This window comes from Podarcis cretensis (assembly GCF_951804945.1).
Source record: "Podarcis cretensis genome assembly, chromosome: 16".
In the NCBI taxonomy this organism is placed as follows: Eukaryota; Metazoa; Chordata; class Lepidosauria; order Squamata; family Lacertidae; genus Podarcis; species Podarcis cretensis.
In genome coordinates this window covers 26,040,808-26,056,477 of record NC_137186.1, presented here as the reverse complement: position 1 = coordinate 26,056,477, position 15,670 = coordinate 26,040,808, and the positions used below count along the sequence as shown (strand labels likewise).

Below are 15,670 nucleotides of genomic sequence, written 5' to 3'. Positions count from 1 at the left end.
TGTCTCGCACAATGCCCAGCATCTCCCGGGAGGACCAAGAGAGAACCATGCCTGAAATCCTGGGGATCTGCTGCCAGTCAGTGCAGGTAGCACTGAGCTAGCTGGTATAGCAGTCAGCATAAGGCAACTTTCTATGTTCCTCTGCCACACAGGATTTCCCGGGATTTCCCCCTTCGTTTTGGACCTGCTGCTCTGCCTGCCTCCATGCGGTGAGGAGGGCGTGTTCTTTCCCAAGCATCACCATCGGAAGATGAGGATGAGTCACAGGTGGCCTGTTCTGTGCCAGAGGAAAGGTGGAAGGCAACCAAATCTGGAGCTCTGGGCTGGGTGGCAGATGGAGGGAGCAGCTGCCTTGGGAAAGAGAGATCGTTTCGCTTCCCTGGAGACTTCAGATGATGCCTCTTAACTTCTTAGCAAACTTTGAAGCAATTTTTAATGTTATTTTTTGAAGAAGTAATCCACCATCTCTCCTCGTTAGCACTGATGGAAGGGGAAGTTTTATTGCTGATGATTTTTTGTGAGAGAAGTTTGCTGTGACAAATAGGCCCTGGATGAGGTTTCGGGCTAGCAAATAATAATAATAACAGACCCTCCAAGTGTCCCTATTTTCCTGGGACGGTCCTGGATTTGCAGAAGCCATCCCTGTTTCTAATTGGATCCCACTTTTCCTTAGGCTGTCCCTAATTTCATCAGAGAAATGTTGGAGGGTGTGGTAGGACGTCCCTATTTTCATTGGAGAGTATGGAGTTACGTGGCCCCTGAGCCAAGGAGATACAACTTTTAGAAGACATCGGAAGGCAGCCCTGTATAGGGAAGGTTTTAAATGTTTAATGTTTTGTTGTGTTGTTTTTTTTTATATGTTGGAAGCAACCTAGAGTGGCTGGGGCAACCTAGTCTGATGGGCAGATTATTATTATTATTATTATTATTATTATTATTATTATTTAGAACATCCCTTTTTCCATCAGAAAAATGTTGCAGGGTGAGTTATAACAATAATATTATTATTTATACCCTGCCCATTGATTGAATTAAGGAGCCCATTGATGGAAACCAGGATGTTTATTTTATTATATTTGTTTAAAGGGAATACCTTTGTGATAATTCACACTAGCTGTTTAGCTACTATTGACTGATTGCATTTGTATTCCACTTTTCCCCACACAGTTCTCCCCTCTTGTCATTTAAACCCCACAACAACCCTGTGAGGCAGGCTGGGCTGAGAGGCTGCTCCATTGTTACCCAGTGAGCTTCAAATGGCTGCGTGGAGATTTGAACCCAGGTCCTAGTCTGACCACTTTAACCAGTGCACCATACTGCCTCATTACTTATACCCTCCCAACACACACACACTTCATCTGCTAAAACCCCAGAGTGTTTTATAGCACAAACTGCTTCCAGTCCCTCAGATGCTTCTGGGATGCTTGCTAATGGGACATGCACAGTTGCCCATCCACTTGATACTCAGAGGTAGATGCCTCCTGAACATAGAGGTTCTGCCCCAAACCATCATGGCTCATAAGATCTGCATTGCTGGATCACGGCAATCATATATTGAGCCCAAATGGAAGAAAATTTACTGGAAAAAGTGGGACACTACCACCAACCTCAGTTGCCGCTGCTGCCTCCTTACTTACAACCAGTGTGACCCAGCAAGACAGTTCCAATATCCAATAAAAGTTGGTGGAATGGAGCCTCTCTGCTAAAGAGCAGTCTACCTCTGAGTACCAGATGCAGGAGACAGAGCGTTGTGGTCCCCAAGGCCTACCTGGAAGCATCTCCACACTATCTGACTGTGGGCTAGAGCGGTCCAGAGGGTCTGATCGGGCAATGGTTTTATCTCAAGGGGCACCATTGAGGCTCCCAGCCTCTCCCTTTCCCTTCCTCTCTCTCTCTCTCTCTCTCTCTCTCTCTCTCTGTGTGCATGCGCAAATGAGTGTGGGGGTGTGCCAAAGTGAGTCTTTGATCCAGGTGAAATAAAACCTAGTTTCACCCCCTGCTATTTGGGCCACACAAGTGCAAGCTGGATTTAGAAGAGGCAGGGAAACCAGAGACCAAATTGCAAACATGCGCTGGATTATGGAGAAAGCTAGAGAGTTCCAGAAAGACATCTACTTCTGCTTCATTGACTACGCAAAAGCCTTTGACTGTGTCGACCACAGCGAACTATGGCAAGTTCTTAAAGAAATGGGAGTGCCTGATCACCTCATCTGTCTCCTGAGAAATCTCTATGTGGGACAAGAAGCTATAGTTAGAGCTGGATATGGAACAACTGATTGGTTCAAAATTGGGAAAGGAGTAGGACAAGGCTGTATATGGTCTCCCTGCTTGTTTAACTTATATGCAGAATTCATCATGTTAAAGGCTGGGCTGGATGAAGACAGGAGTGCCTGGCGTGCTCTGGTCCATGGGGTCACTAAGAGTCGGACACGACTAAACCTGGATAGCTCAGTTGGTTAGAGCGTGGTGCTGATAATGCCAAGGTTGCAGGTTCAATCCCCATATGGGACAGCTGCATATTCCTGCCTTGCAGGGGGTTGGACTAGATGATCCTCAGGGTCCCTTCCAGCTCTTTGATTCCAAACGACTAAACAACAACAACTGATCCAGCGGGCTGTCTTGGGGGGGGAGCGCCTACTCTAAGTGGGCGTGCCCTCCGCAGGTGGTTTTCCCACGCCCATCCCTCCCCCTGCGTCAGAGCGCTCTATTCGTACCTAATCCGCGAGTTTGAATGAGTCACAGCGGAGGGGCGCGGCTGCGCGAGGAGGGGGGGTTGCCCAGAGCCGTCCAATGAGCGGCCGAGTTCTCTTCTTGTGAAAACCCGCGGCGGTGGGAGGGAGCACTTCATTCATTCAGCGGCCGGCTTCCGAAGGAGGCAAGCAGAGCGTGCGCCGGCAATACGAACTTAACTAACCAGCCAGCGGTCGGGGAAGGAAGGTGTTTGTAGGCTCCCATGACGTCCCTGCGGCCCCTCTTGGCCTCCCTGCTGGCCCTCGCCCTCACGCTGCCTCCGGGCGCCCTGGGCTCCTGGAACAAAGCCAACACCTTCTGCCACACGGTCGCCCCCGACGGCGACGGCCGCTCCCGGTTGCTGAGCTTCTTGTGGCGGCGCCCCGACGGGCTCCCGCCGGCGCTGGTCCAAAGCGCGTGGGACTCCCGGGGGCGCCTTCAGGGCTGCGCTTGGAGGGCGGAGCCATCCCTTACCAGCCGCTACGCAGAGCTGTGCGCGCCTCCTCCACCAACGGGGCCCGGGAGCCGTCGAAGGAGCGGCATCCTAGGGACCCCCCACGGCAGCGCTTTGATTCGCTCCTACTGGGGGCCGGAGCTGCAGCGACGGCTCACCGCCTTGGACGCGCAGAAAGACGCCTGCAGGGGACCTCCGGGGGAGGCTGGAGCTGGCCGTCGGGGGGTCTTGGAGGATCGGGGGCACAAGCGGGTCCGGAGGGGTTGGACGGTGCCCGGGACGCTTTGGTGCGGAGCTGGCGACTCTGCAGGCAACTTCACCGAACTGGGTAAGGATAGTTGGAAGCGGGGCGGGGCGGGGCGGCGGTGTTGTTCGTGTGATGGAAATGGGATGGATTCAGTTTTGGCTGGCGTCGGATGGGTGCAGGGGTGCCTAATTGAAAAAAAATATTGCGGGGTAAGCCCCACCCCGCATAATCGATCACATGACTCAGTGCGCGCACGCACAATTTGAATGGGAATGCCCATCAACTTTATCGGGGTCCGGCCCCCTTAAATATTTTATTGTGGGGGGTCGAAGCTCCTCCAACTCCTACGAGTTGACTCCTTTGACCGCAAGAGCAGCTGATTTCAAAATGGTCCTGGAACGTGGAGTACTAAGAAAGAGTTTCTGAGCATGTGCAGAGCGTTGTTCCTATCCTGCTGAGTCAGTGCCGCCAACCGGGAGATTTCTTTGGAAGAAGGAACAGGCGCTGTCTGCAGACAAAACAACTGTAGCTTTGAAGCTGGAAGGCTGATTCTGGAGGCTGATCAGTTATTGTGCTCATATCTTCTTCCTCTTCTTCTTTTAAAAGTCTATTCTATAATATGAAACTATTCTGTGCAGCTCATGTGGGATTGGGGGCATATGAGCAATTATTCAGGCACTAGGCAACTTTCATACAATGCACGACTGACTTGCGGAACTCACTGCCACTAGATGTGGCTGGTGTCGCATAAGTTTAGATGGCTTCAGAAAGGCTGGGCTGCAAAATTAGTTTTAGGACAGGCCCCTGCAGGTCATTAACTCTGACTCCCCCTACTATTGGCCTCCACCCTGTTTGTGGTTAATGACCTGCAGTTAATGACCTGCAGGGCCAACTTAATTCTAGCTTTCTTCCTGCCCTCCTCCTCCTTGCTGAGCTCTAGGAGGGCAACATTGAGAGGAGGAAGGTGGCAGGCAGGGCCACCGCCTGGAACAGCTGAAAGTCCAAAGGCAGGCAGGTGGGGGGTGACAGGGGCCAGACTGATGGGGCAGTGCCCCATTTGCCCTAATGCACCTGCCATTCATCCAGTGTGGGGAGAAGCCAAAAATGGAATCTAGGAAGCAGCCTTATCTGGAGTAAGATTATACTGTACTAGACTAGACTATACTAGCAGTAGCTCTTCCAGGTCTGTTTTCTCCCACTCCTATCTGGAGATACTGGGGATTGAGCCACTGAGCCACCACAGATCTTCTCTTGAGCCCCCTCCTCTGATGCACATCTGAGTTCATCCAGGACGTTGATTTCATTGCACCATCATGGCTGTCAGATTTTTGGGTACCAAAAGTTTATGTTAGTTTGGAACAGATAACAGCTATGTTGCCTAACGCCCGGTTTAGTTGACAATGCCTTTATTGCTTCATCACTTTTGATGTTTGCCGTCTGGGACTTGTTTGGGAAGAAGGGCTGGGTATACAGGAAATCAAATACATTTCATAAGGATCCTTTGGCAAAACCTCTTTCCACTGTCAAAAGAGCTTGCTTCTCATGTGCTGCAGTGCGCACACCCGAGACCACAAGGGGGCAGTGGTGGTATCGCAGTTTCTCCGTTTTTTTAATTGCTGCTACTCTAGAGCCATGATTTGCGGGGGGGTGGGGAGCATTGCAAGTCTTGTTGGTGGTGGGCTGAGCAGCAGGTACTAGGAGGGAAGACAGTTCAAATGTCCTTGGGTTCATCAAACGAAGAATGCTCCCTCCCACCAAATTCAAAAATCCTGTTAGTCGCATGGCACTGTAGTCGGTTCAGCCCCAAATGCAGCAATAAAGTAAAGGTAAAGGGACCCCTGACCATTAGGTCCAGCCGTGACTGACTCTGGGGTTGTGGCGCTCATCTCGCTTTATTGGCTGAGGGAGCCGGCGTACAGAATCCGGGTCATGTGGCCAGCATGACTAAGCCGCTTCTGGCGAACCAGAGCAGCGCATGGAAACGCCGTTTACCTTCCCACCGGAGTGGTACCTATTTATTTACTTGCACTTTGACGTGCTTTCGAACTGCTAGGTTGGCAGGAGCAGGGACTGAGCAATGGGAGCTCACCCCGTCGTGGGGATTCGAACCGCTGACCTTCTGATCGTCAAGTCGTAGGCTCTGTGATTTAACCTACAGCTCCACCCACATCCCTAAATGCATCAATAATGCACCCCAAATGCAGTATTCGTGAGCTGGAATACTGTGCTTCCAGGCTTAGTGTCCAATGAATTTGTGTGCTGTCCTTTTCACCCTTCTATCTCCAGAATGATTTTTGCAGCCATGAAGACTAGAAACGTGTTTGTATTTGAGATTCTTGGTGCTCCAGTGAGATTAAAGATTGCCTCCAGCATTTGGGAGCGGTGACAATCAGTTTAGGAACACAGTTCTCTGTATAGTATTGCAGCATCTTATTAAGCAAACCGGTATGATGTCATTTTGCAAGTGGGCAGCACCGATAGAACCAGATGGGAAAGAAGGTTCAATCAGCTGGGAGAAAACCCTCCAGGGTTAGTGTAGAGGGCTTCCGTGGTAGCTTTGTCAGTTTCCAATAGTTGCCAGTTAAGCTGTAAAAATCTTTGATGTGCCCAAGTACAATGGACTCTTTGCTCATTCGTGCCAACAAACAAGGGTTGTTTCCTGTCCAGATTAACTCCTTATTTTCCTCTTCTACTCTACCATCATGGGGCAATATATGGTTTACAACATCACCAACTAAACATCGTGATTGCCTGGCTTCGCGGTTTTTCCGCACATTGTGATTTTTGCATAGCACAAACGCATACCACGATTAGTGATATATTGCCAGTTCAAAAAATATGAAACCAGTATCACAAGATGGACTTCAAACTAGTGTTGGATGATATTTTGCCCAGCCCTAGCCATGTAGCTGCTGCAGAAGTCACTGCTGCTTCAAGCACTGTGGCACCTACTCTGAGTAGACAAGCCCTTCACATTTGTGCTGTGGATGCACCCCTGATTGCTAGAGCAGCCTTTGACAATTGGGTGCCTTTGGGTGGACTACAACTCCCATGAGCCGCAGCCAACGGCAGCTCCGCTATCATACGGCTGGGGGTGGCACGGTCAGGAATCAGTGTTGCGAGCATCTTCTTCCCCCGGGCGTCTCCTTGCTCCTGTGGTCACTACACCCAGCCCTTACTCAGCCACAAGCTCTGGAGCTCTCACACCTTTCCTTAGCCTGATCTCCGCATTTTCTCTTGCAGGCGTCTTCCACGGCCCAGACGTGTGTTGTCGGGAGCATGACATGTGCGAAGCTCAGATCTCTGCGCTGGGCTACAAATTCGGGATGCGCAACTTCCGCCTGCACACAATATCTCACTGCGAGTGTGATGAGCGGTGAGTATTGGGTGGCGCTGGACTAGAGCATGGCTCTCGCTCAGTGCCGGATTTACGTATAAGCTGAACAAGCTATAGTTTAAGGCCCCACTCTCTTGGGGGCCCCAAAAAAATTTAAAGGGGAAAAAAACTGGATGTACATTTCCAAAATATAAGATAAACAACAAATAAAATAAAACCTACATACAGCATATGTGTTGCGTAGGCTCCTATGATGTAAGTAATGGGCCCCGCCTGCTAGCCTGCTCCCTAAAATATCACTGGTTTGCTCATTTCTATATATAGGGTGCCTGCATTCTGCGTGGGTCGCGGGTGGCGCTGTGGGTTGAACCACAGAGCCTAGGACTTGCCAATCATAAGGTCAGCGGTTCGAATCCCCGCGACGGGGTGAGCTCCTGTTGCTCGGTCCTTGCTCCTGCCAACCTAGCAGTTCGAAAGCACATCAAAGTGCAAGTAGATAAATAGGTACTGCTCCGGCGGGAAGGTAAACGGTGTTTCCGTGCGCTGCTCTGGTTCATCATAAGGGGCTTAGTCATGCTGGCCACATGACCTGGAAGCTGCACGCCGGCTCCCTCGGCCAATAAAGTGAGATGAGCGCCGCAACCCCAGAGTCGGCCACAACTGGACCTAACGGTCAGGGGTCCCTTTACGTTTACATTCTGCATGGACTGGCTGCATGGCAACATGTGCAAATGGCTTTAGATACCTATTAGGTCCATAAATTACCATATAGCGTATATTCAACACAAAAAACAGCGACAATTTGTTGTTGACAAAGGACAGCTGGACATATAAAGGGCCCCATTACCTTCAGTAGCTTAGGGCCTTGTCAAACCTAAATCCGGCCCTGCTCTCGCTTTGAATTCCAGAAGCCCCAAATCTTCAACCCTGCATGAGGTTTTTCTTTCTTTAGCTATTTTGCAGCATGCTCCAAAGCAGTTCAGTCTCCAGCGCAGACTGAAATGGAACTTGATTTATCAGCCCAGACAAGACCTCTCTGCTTGAGGCCTTTTAAAGTTGGGTTGGAGCAGGGAAATGAAAGACGAGCTGGTCGAAGACTATATTTTTTCCTAAATTTTTGAAGTTTAAAATAAGGGGTCATCTTATACACGGATAGTGCATTTTCTTAATTTTTTAGTTCCCTGAAAATAGGGGGCGTCTTATACATGGGGGTGTCGTATACACAAAAAATATGGTATATTCATCATCCCTTTCTCGCAGTGGCCAGCCAGATGCATGTTGGGAAACCCTCAAGCAAGACTTCTGCACATGGCCTCCCTCCCCTCCTGCGGTTTCTAGCATTCAGAAGCCTTACTGCCTCTGAATGAGGAGGAAGCGCACAAAATGATTGTGAATGGTTCGATACATATTCTGCTCCAGCAGAGTTTCCCAGCTGGGTGAATAGCTGGTCCATTAGGCTGAAGGGGGTGCTGCCCCATCAAACTGTGCCCTCGGCAAGCCCCCTTCTGACCTCGAACCAGTCCAGGGGGCAGCTTTTCCTATCGGCTTCCTCCTGCATCTCTTCAGCACCGCGCAGACTCTGTATGGAGGAGGACGGGGCAAAACTAGTATGAATTTGCTCTGCCTTCCTTTGGCTCTGGCGCCCCCTACTGCTGGACTCCCTGCCTTCTGCCCAATGGGCATAAGCCTCCAAGGGTGCCCACTTCATATTGTTTTTAAACACATATTCTGTAAATTAAAAAAAAGCCATATGTGGAATGTGATCAATAAAATATCAGTAATAATAACACAGTGGAAGCTTTGAAGTTGTCCTGTGTGACAGGCTAGCCTGCCCAGAAGGGACTTGGGGAGGGCTAAGGAGGCACCCACATCCCTGTCTCTCTCCCATGCCAGTTGCCCTGTATAAACCAGCACTGATGGTCGCTCCGCTTCTATTGACAGGTTCAAGCAGTGCCTGTTGGATCAAAACGACACCATCTCCAACCTCGTGGGCATCAGCTTCTTCAACCTGCTGGAGGTTCCCTGCTTTGTCCTGGAGAACTCTGAGCAATGCCTGGAATGGCATTGGTGGGGAGGGTGAGTGTTGGGGTCTCTCTGGTCTTCCCTGGCTGTAGGGGGCTTGCTTTCCCTCTAGGTGGCGCTCATCTTATTTTACCCTGTGCACTGAACAGGGTAATTATATACATCTATAACTTTGTATTTATATCCTTTTTACTTTTTATCTATCTATCTATCTATCTATTTACAGTGGTACCTTGGTTCTCAAACTCAATCTGTTCCGGAAGTCCATTCCAAAACCAAAGCGTTCCAAAACCAAGGCACGCTTTCCCATAGAAAGTAATGCAAAATGAATTAATCCGTTCCAGACTTTTTAAAACAACCCCTAAAACAGCAGTTTAACATGAATTTTTCTGTCTAACGAAACCACTGATACATAAAATGAAAGCAATAATCAATGTACTATACAGTGGTACCTCGGGTTACATATGCTTCAGGTTACATACGCTTCAGGTTACAGACTCCGCTAACCCAGAAATAGTGCTTCAGGTTAAGAACTTTGCTTCAGGATGAGAACAGAAATTGTGCTCTGGCGGCGCGGCAGCAGCAGGAGGCCCCATTAGCTAAAGTGGTGCTTCAGGTTAAGAACAGTTTCAGGTTAAGTACAGACCTCCGGAACGAATTAAGTACTTAACCCGAGGTACCGCTGTACTATAATTTTTTTCCCCCTTACCTGCACTGATGATAGTCATTGTTTGGATGGGGGGCTTTTATCCATTTCCGCAGTCACACAATCAGTCAGAATCAGTAGCAGAACTGGGTTCCACATAGTCACAAAAACAAATTAACCAAAAAACCCTCAAAAACAAAAACACCAAATAAATAGCAAAAACAAAAGCGCCAAACTTAATCCATTCCGGAAGTCAGTTTGGTTTCCGAAATGTTCAAAAACCAAGGTGCAGCTTCTGATTGGTGCAGGTGCCCCAGAAACAATAGCTGACCAGCCACACCAGATGTTCGGCTTCCGAAAAACGTTCGAGAACCGGAACACTTTCTTCTGGGTTTTCAGCATTTGAGAACCAAGGCGTTTGAGAACCAAGGCGCCACTGTATCTGGTTTTTCAGATCAAAATTTCACAGTCACATATCCAACATAAAAAAAAGATTCCAAGGAATCTCTTGAACTTCCCTCCTCCCCTTTGTGGGTCCTGTTGTTAATCATTTCCTTCTGCATCTTTTATGAAAATCCAAATCTTTTCCCTCTCCACTGTGTCCAAAATTCACCATTAAACTACAAGTGATATTCCAGTCCTACTAACAATTTTGACTCTTTTCAATGGTCTTTAAGATAAGTTAGAAATTTTCCCCATTCCTTAATAATACAATTTGGTCTTCCTGATTTCTGATTCTTCCGGTCATTTTAGCCATTTTGGCATAATCCATCAACCTGATCTGCCATTCTTCTCTGGTAGGGAATTTATCTTCTTTTTAGCTTTCAATAACGAATATATTTTCCAAAATGCCTGAAGCAGTATATTATTTAAAAGGCCTGTTGCTGGCTTGGATTCACATGCATCATTGGTGTCAGAAGTGGGATTAAATGTCAAGACATCACTCCTTGTCTTAACTCCTCCTCCTCCACCTTGCCTTTCCAGGTGCAAGGAGTATGGCCTGAAGCCATTGGCTCGCTTGGTGGAGCAGAGCCACTACCACGCCGCCTTGCCATACGTCGAGAGCTCCAGCCCTGCCACGCCTCCACCCCCACCCAGAAGGCATTGGGGCAGGGGCAGGAAGCACGGCTGGAAGAAGAACCGGAAACACCGGAAACATCCAGAACAGGAGGCTTCGGAAAGCCTGCACCCACACCCGGAACACCCAGGCGCCTTGGGTTCTGTGACTCGGCCAATCCTGATCTCCAAGCCAGATAGGATCGCACACTTCCCAGTACACACCAGTCCAGGAGCGGTCTCCGTGAACAAGGAGAGAGTGCCTTTGCCACCCACCCTCAGGACTAAGTCAAAACCAGACTTGTTCAGGTCAGGAGGCGTTCACACGACGGCACGTTCAGATGTGCAGCAAACTGGTGCAATCGGCGCAAGGCTACCCAACGAGGCAGGGCAGGAAGCAGTGTCGTCGTCTAACGCCAGCAAACACAACCGCACTCGTAAACTGGGTAAACTAGGTGAGTAAATGGCTGGGGGGGCGCTGTGTCTGTGCTTTCTGGTGGGGGGTGGTTTTTAGGAGGTCCCCTAATGTAGAAGTATTTGGGAATGGGGTGGGGAGCAAGAGAGCAGATCGTGAAAGAGTCCCCCCCCCCGACTGTGTTAGAATATGAATGGTCTTCTATTCCCCCCCCCCAAAAAAAAAATTTATTACATTTTCTCTTTTACATTTTGGAGCATCCATTTAAACAACTTTAAAATATCAATAACTTCCTTTCTTCTGTTTCCATGGTTCATTTTGCATAACATAAATCCTTGCATATTTTATATAAACCAAACCATTCCATATTCCATTATTACATCTATCAAAACTTATTTACACTGTTGAATTTAACCTCAATGCTGCAAGAGATTCAGATGTCTTCTAAAGGTTGTCTAGTTACTTGACACCTTGGCTTGCGTAACTCCATACCCTCCAGTATTTCTCCGATGAAAATAGGGACATCCTAAGGAAATGCGAGACATTCCGGGATCAAATCAGAAACCGAGACGGTTTCTGTAAATCCGGGACTGTCCCTGGAAAATAGAGGACACTTGGAGGGTCTGTAGTGGCTTGACTACTACCTCTGGGATTGTGGGCTCCTCCTGGTTTTAACTGCTTCCCGCTTTCCTCACCAGCCCAGTCACGGAGCTGCAGCTGCTACCGACGCCTGGACCAGTGCCCATACAGGATCGGGCCCAACGAGGTCAAATACCAGCTGCACAATGTGGACTCCCGCACCCTCTTCCACTGCAACTGCACCCGCAGGTAAGTGCAGGTCTTTTCCTCCCCCACCCCATCCAAATTGCACCATCCCTGGGGCTGAGCAGCTGAACTGATGGGGAGGAAACTGCTGGGAAGGAAGCCCCATAGCCTGTAGACTTGGAGGAGGCGGGGTCTTGTAGGCCACATCCATTTCAACCCGCTTCTTGGGGCGTTTTCAACTGATGGTGGTCCAACCTTCCTTGGAGAACTTCCAGTGAGGGAGACTCTTATCAGGTGGCAGAGGAACCAAACCCCATGGCAGGTTGCCAGGAACGAATAAGACCAGTGCCGGATTTACGTATAAGTTAAACAAGCTATAGCTTAGGGCCCCACTCTCTTGGGGGCCCCCCAAAAAATTAAAGGGAAAAAACCCTGGATGTACATTTCCAAAATAGAAGATAAAAAACAAATAAAATAAAACCTGCAACAGCAACAGTGTTCTGTGTTGTGTAGGCTCCTGTGATGTAAGTAATGGGCCCCGCCTGCTAGCCTGCTTCCTAAAAATATCACTGGTTTGCTCTTTTCTATATATAATAATTATTTCACTATTAATATACTTCTTAATAGTATTTCAGTTCAACAGTTACTTTGATAAAATTTTGTTATGTGCAAATGGCTTCAGATACCTATTAGGTCCATAAATTACCATATAGCATATATTTAAAACAAAAAATAGAGACAATTTGTTGTTGACAAAGGACAGCTGGACATATAAAGGGCCCCATTACCTTCAGTAGTTTAGGGCCTCATCAAACCTAATCCCGGCCCTGGATAAGACAAGGAAAAATCCTTACCACCTGCTTTTTAATTCAATATTAACAGAGAGAGGCTTGGGAATGCAGCCTCTTGGAATACAGTGGTACCTCGGGTTACAGACTATTCAGGTTAGACTCCACTAACCCAGAAATAGTACCTCAGGTTAAGAACTTTGCTTCAGGATGAGAACAGAAATCGTGATCCGGCAGCGTGGCGGCAGCAGGAGGCCCCATTAGCTAAAGTGGTACCTCAGGTTAAGAACAGTTTCAGGTTAAGAACGGACCTCCGGAACGAATTAAGTTCTTAACCTGAGGCACCACTGTAATGGTGTTAGCCTGAGTGACTCTCCGCCCCCTTTTTCTCCCACTTCCTCATTCGTCATCTCTTCTACGGATGGCACTGAGGGCCCTCTGCCTCTGAGCCCTCTGCTCTCCTACTTTCAAAGCTTGCCAGGTTCTGGGAGAGGGGGCTCTCGACTGCTTTCTAAAGACACTGTGTCCGTCAGCTGTCTCCCTTCTGGTGCTGCTTCTTCCTACTCCTCTCCCATTATTCCCCAGCTTTCCCCTTCGTCTTCCTCTGAGCTGTGATCTCCCTCAAAGCCCTGTTGTAATTCTGAGCTGTCTCCTCCTTCTCTGGGAGGGTCAGGCTGGGCAGGTCTCCACCAGTCCCCTTCTGCCCAGTCCCTGACACCGATTTTCTGCCACTGAGCTGAAGTCCTTCCCCTGAAAATAAAGTAGATGGTTCTGGAAAGGAAGAGCTAGATTAAATAGGAAGCTGCCCTATTCCAAGCCAGACCATTGGTCCAGCTAGTTCAGTATAGTCTACACCAGCGGTTCTCAACCTGTGGGTCTCCAGATGTTGTTGGACTACAACTCCCATCATCCCTGAGCTCTGGCCTTGCTAGCTAAGGGTGATGGGAGTTGTAGTTCAACAACATCTGGGGGCCAACAGGTTGAGAAGGGCTGGTCTACACTGACCAGCAGCAGCAGCAGCAGCAGCTCTCCAGGGTTTCAGGCAGACATACCTGAAGACGCTGGCCCTTGAACCCGGGACAACCTGCATGCAAGGAAGGCAGACTGCCACGGGGCTAAATCCTTTCCCTCGGCTTCCTGACTGGAGGGGTGGTGTGGGCTGGAGGTCTCTGGTTTCTAAGCCTCTTTCTCCTTGCAGGCTGGCCCGGTTCCTCCGGAGGACGAAGGGTCCCAACGAGGTGGAAGAGGAGGTTCTCTCTGGCTACGTCTCCTCCTCATGTTTCGTCCTGCAGAGGCCTCCAGGTTGCATGGAAGGAGAGGGCAAGCAATCCAAGTGAGTGGCCTGTTCGTTGGGTGGTGGTTGGGTAAAAGGTGGGCTCGGGCTTCTGGAAGGGAGGCTGGAGGCGGGGCCAACGCGAGGCATGTTGCTTCCCTAAGAGGCTACAGCAGCTAGATGGGATGGGTGTCCCTGACCGGCCCTTATGGTTGTACAGTCGTACCTTGGAAGTCAAACAGAATCCATTCCGGAAGTCCATTCAACTTCCAAAACGTTCAGAAACCAAGGCATGGCTTCCGACTGGCTGCAGGTTTGCAGTGTTTGGGTTCCAAGTTGTTTGAGTACCAAGGCATTTGAGAACCAAGGTAGTCGTTGATGTACAGTATTTTTCGCTCTATAAGGCTCACCTAGTTTTTGGAAGAGGAAAACAAGAAAAATTATATTCTGAATCCCAGAAGCCAGGACAGCCAGCAGGATCGCAGCGCTGCGATCCCGCTGGCTGTCTTGGCTTCAGCGACAGCAACACGAAGCCTCCGGAGCACAACAGGAGCTCCCGCTGCGCTCCGGAGGCTTCGCATTGCTTTCACTGAAGCCATAGAGCCTGCATTCGCTCCATAAGACGCACACACATTTCCCCTTACTTTTTAGGAGGGGAAAGGTGCGTCTTATAGAGCGAAAAATACAGTGATTGAGGAAATTATGACTTTGCTGAAACGGCCTAGCAAACGTCTGTGTGGCAGAGGTGAGATTCAAACCAGGGTCCTTCCCGTTCCCATTCCTAGCGGCGGACCCGTTCTTAAGCTTGTTTTTATCCAAAACCCTTGGCAAAAACCCACAATAAAATTCCCCGCCCCGTTTCCCCGGAGGCAGGGAGGGCTAACCTGTTCCTATTTCTTTGCCCTCTTGCAGTTGCATTGATGTGGGTAGAGCCGTCCTGGCCCCTGCACGGCACCTCACCAATCGGCTGGCACGGACGCACAGGGGCTCCCGCCTCAAGGTGAAGCGGCAAGAGTGGGCGCCCCCCAGCCAGCCTCTCCGACTGTTTGATAAATGCATGCAGCTGCTGTGAAGGCGCCCACCAGACCCGGCCCCATTGAGCCACAGGCAGTCTTTTTCCTTTGGACACTGATGGGGTGGGGGGAAAGACCCCAGAGTGGGTTGCAGCCGAGCTTGGCCCCCATGAAGTGGACTGCCCTGCCTTTACCGTGGGGTTGCCTCTACTTCCGCTGATGTCACTGAGGATATGATGCCCCCCAGCCGTGCTGAGTGCAGCAGGGGAAAGGGCTTCCCTCCAGAGGCTGAGAAATCAGTGCTTACCAGCGCTCACCATCAGCACAACTTTGTGCAGAAGAGGCCAAGAAATGGCCTTGTGGGGGGGGGTGGCGTAAAAGGGCTCTTTGCGGAGGGTGGATTTGTCTTGAGCTGAGAACAGACTCTGCTCATCTTCAGCAAACAAATCGCTTCCAACCCCTTTGAGGACCCACGGGGGGAGGGACATTGGATTACGTGGCATGGAATGGAAGTGGGGGGGGGAAGGACCTCTGGTTCCCCTGCCAAGGAGAAATGAGCCCCTCCTGCTCCTTAATGCTCTTCCTGCTCCCTTTCCCTTAATGGTGTATTTATTAAGAAAGCTCTTGCTGTGTGTTTTGTAGGATGTTGTCGACTTGCAGCTGGACGCACCCCAAAGTCTGCACCCTTGCTTATAATTTATTGGGAGGGGGGTTGGTTCTTGCTTCAGCTACTGTAAATAGTGTACTAATGAATAAAAGTGCTTTTTCTGTATGCCTGGGTTCTGCTTAGCAAGGGGAAAGATGCCCGAATGCTGAGGGGGAGAGGTGTGAACACAAATCCTATCCCACGTTGGCGGGGTTCTTTGCCACTGCCAGGGAGAGAGAGAGACAAATGCAGTCATCCGTAAGTTGGTTTGTAGATGA

General features: G+C 49.6%; 1 protein-coding gene across 1 annotated transcript; it reads left to right on the top strand.

The window, feature by feature from the left end:
* Window positions 1-2,842: 2,842 nt before the first annotated feature.
* PLA2G3 (phospholipase A2 group III) lies at window positions 2,843-15,518 on the top strand. The gene is made up of 7 exons (XM_079956776.1): window positions 2,843-3,512; window positions 6,675-6,807; window positions 8,710-8,844; window positions 10,421-10,947; window positions 11,606-11,735; window positions 13,659-13,793; window positions 14,646-15,518. Exons 1-7 carry the CDS (start codon window positions 2,954-2,956, stop codon window positions 14,803-14,805), a joined length of 1,779 nt encoding a protein of 592 aa, XP_079812902.1. The 5' UTR covers window positions 2,843-2,953; the 3' UTR covers window positions 14,806-15,518.
* Window positions 15,519-15,670: the final 152 nt, after the last annotated feature.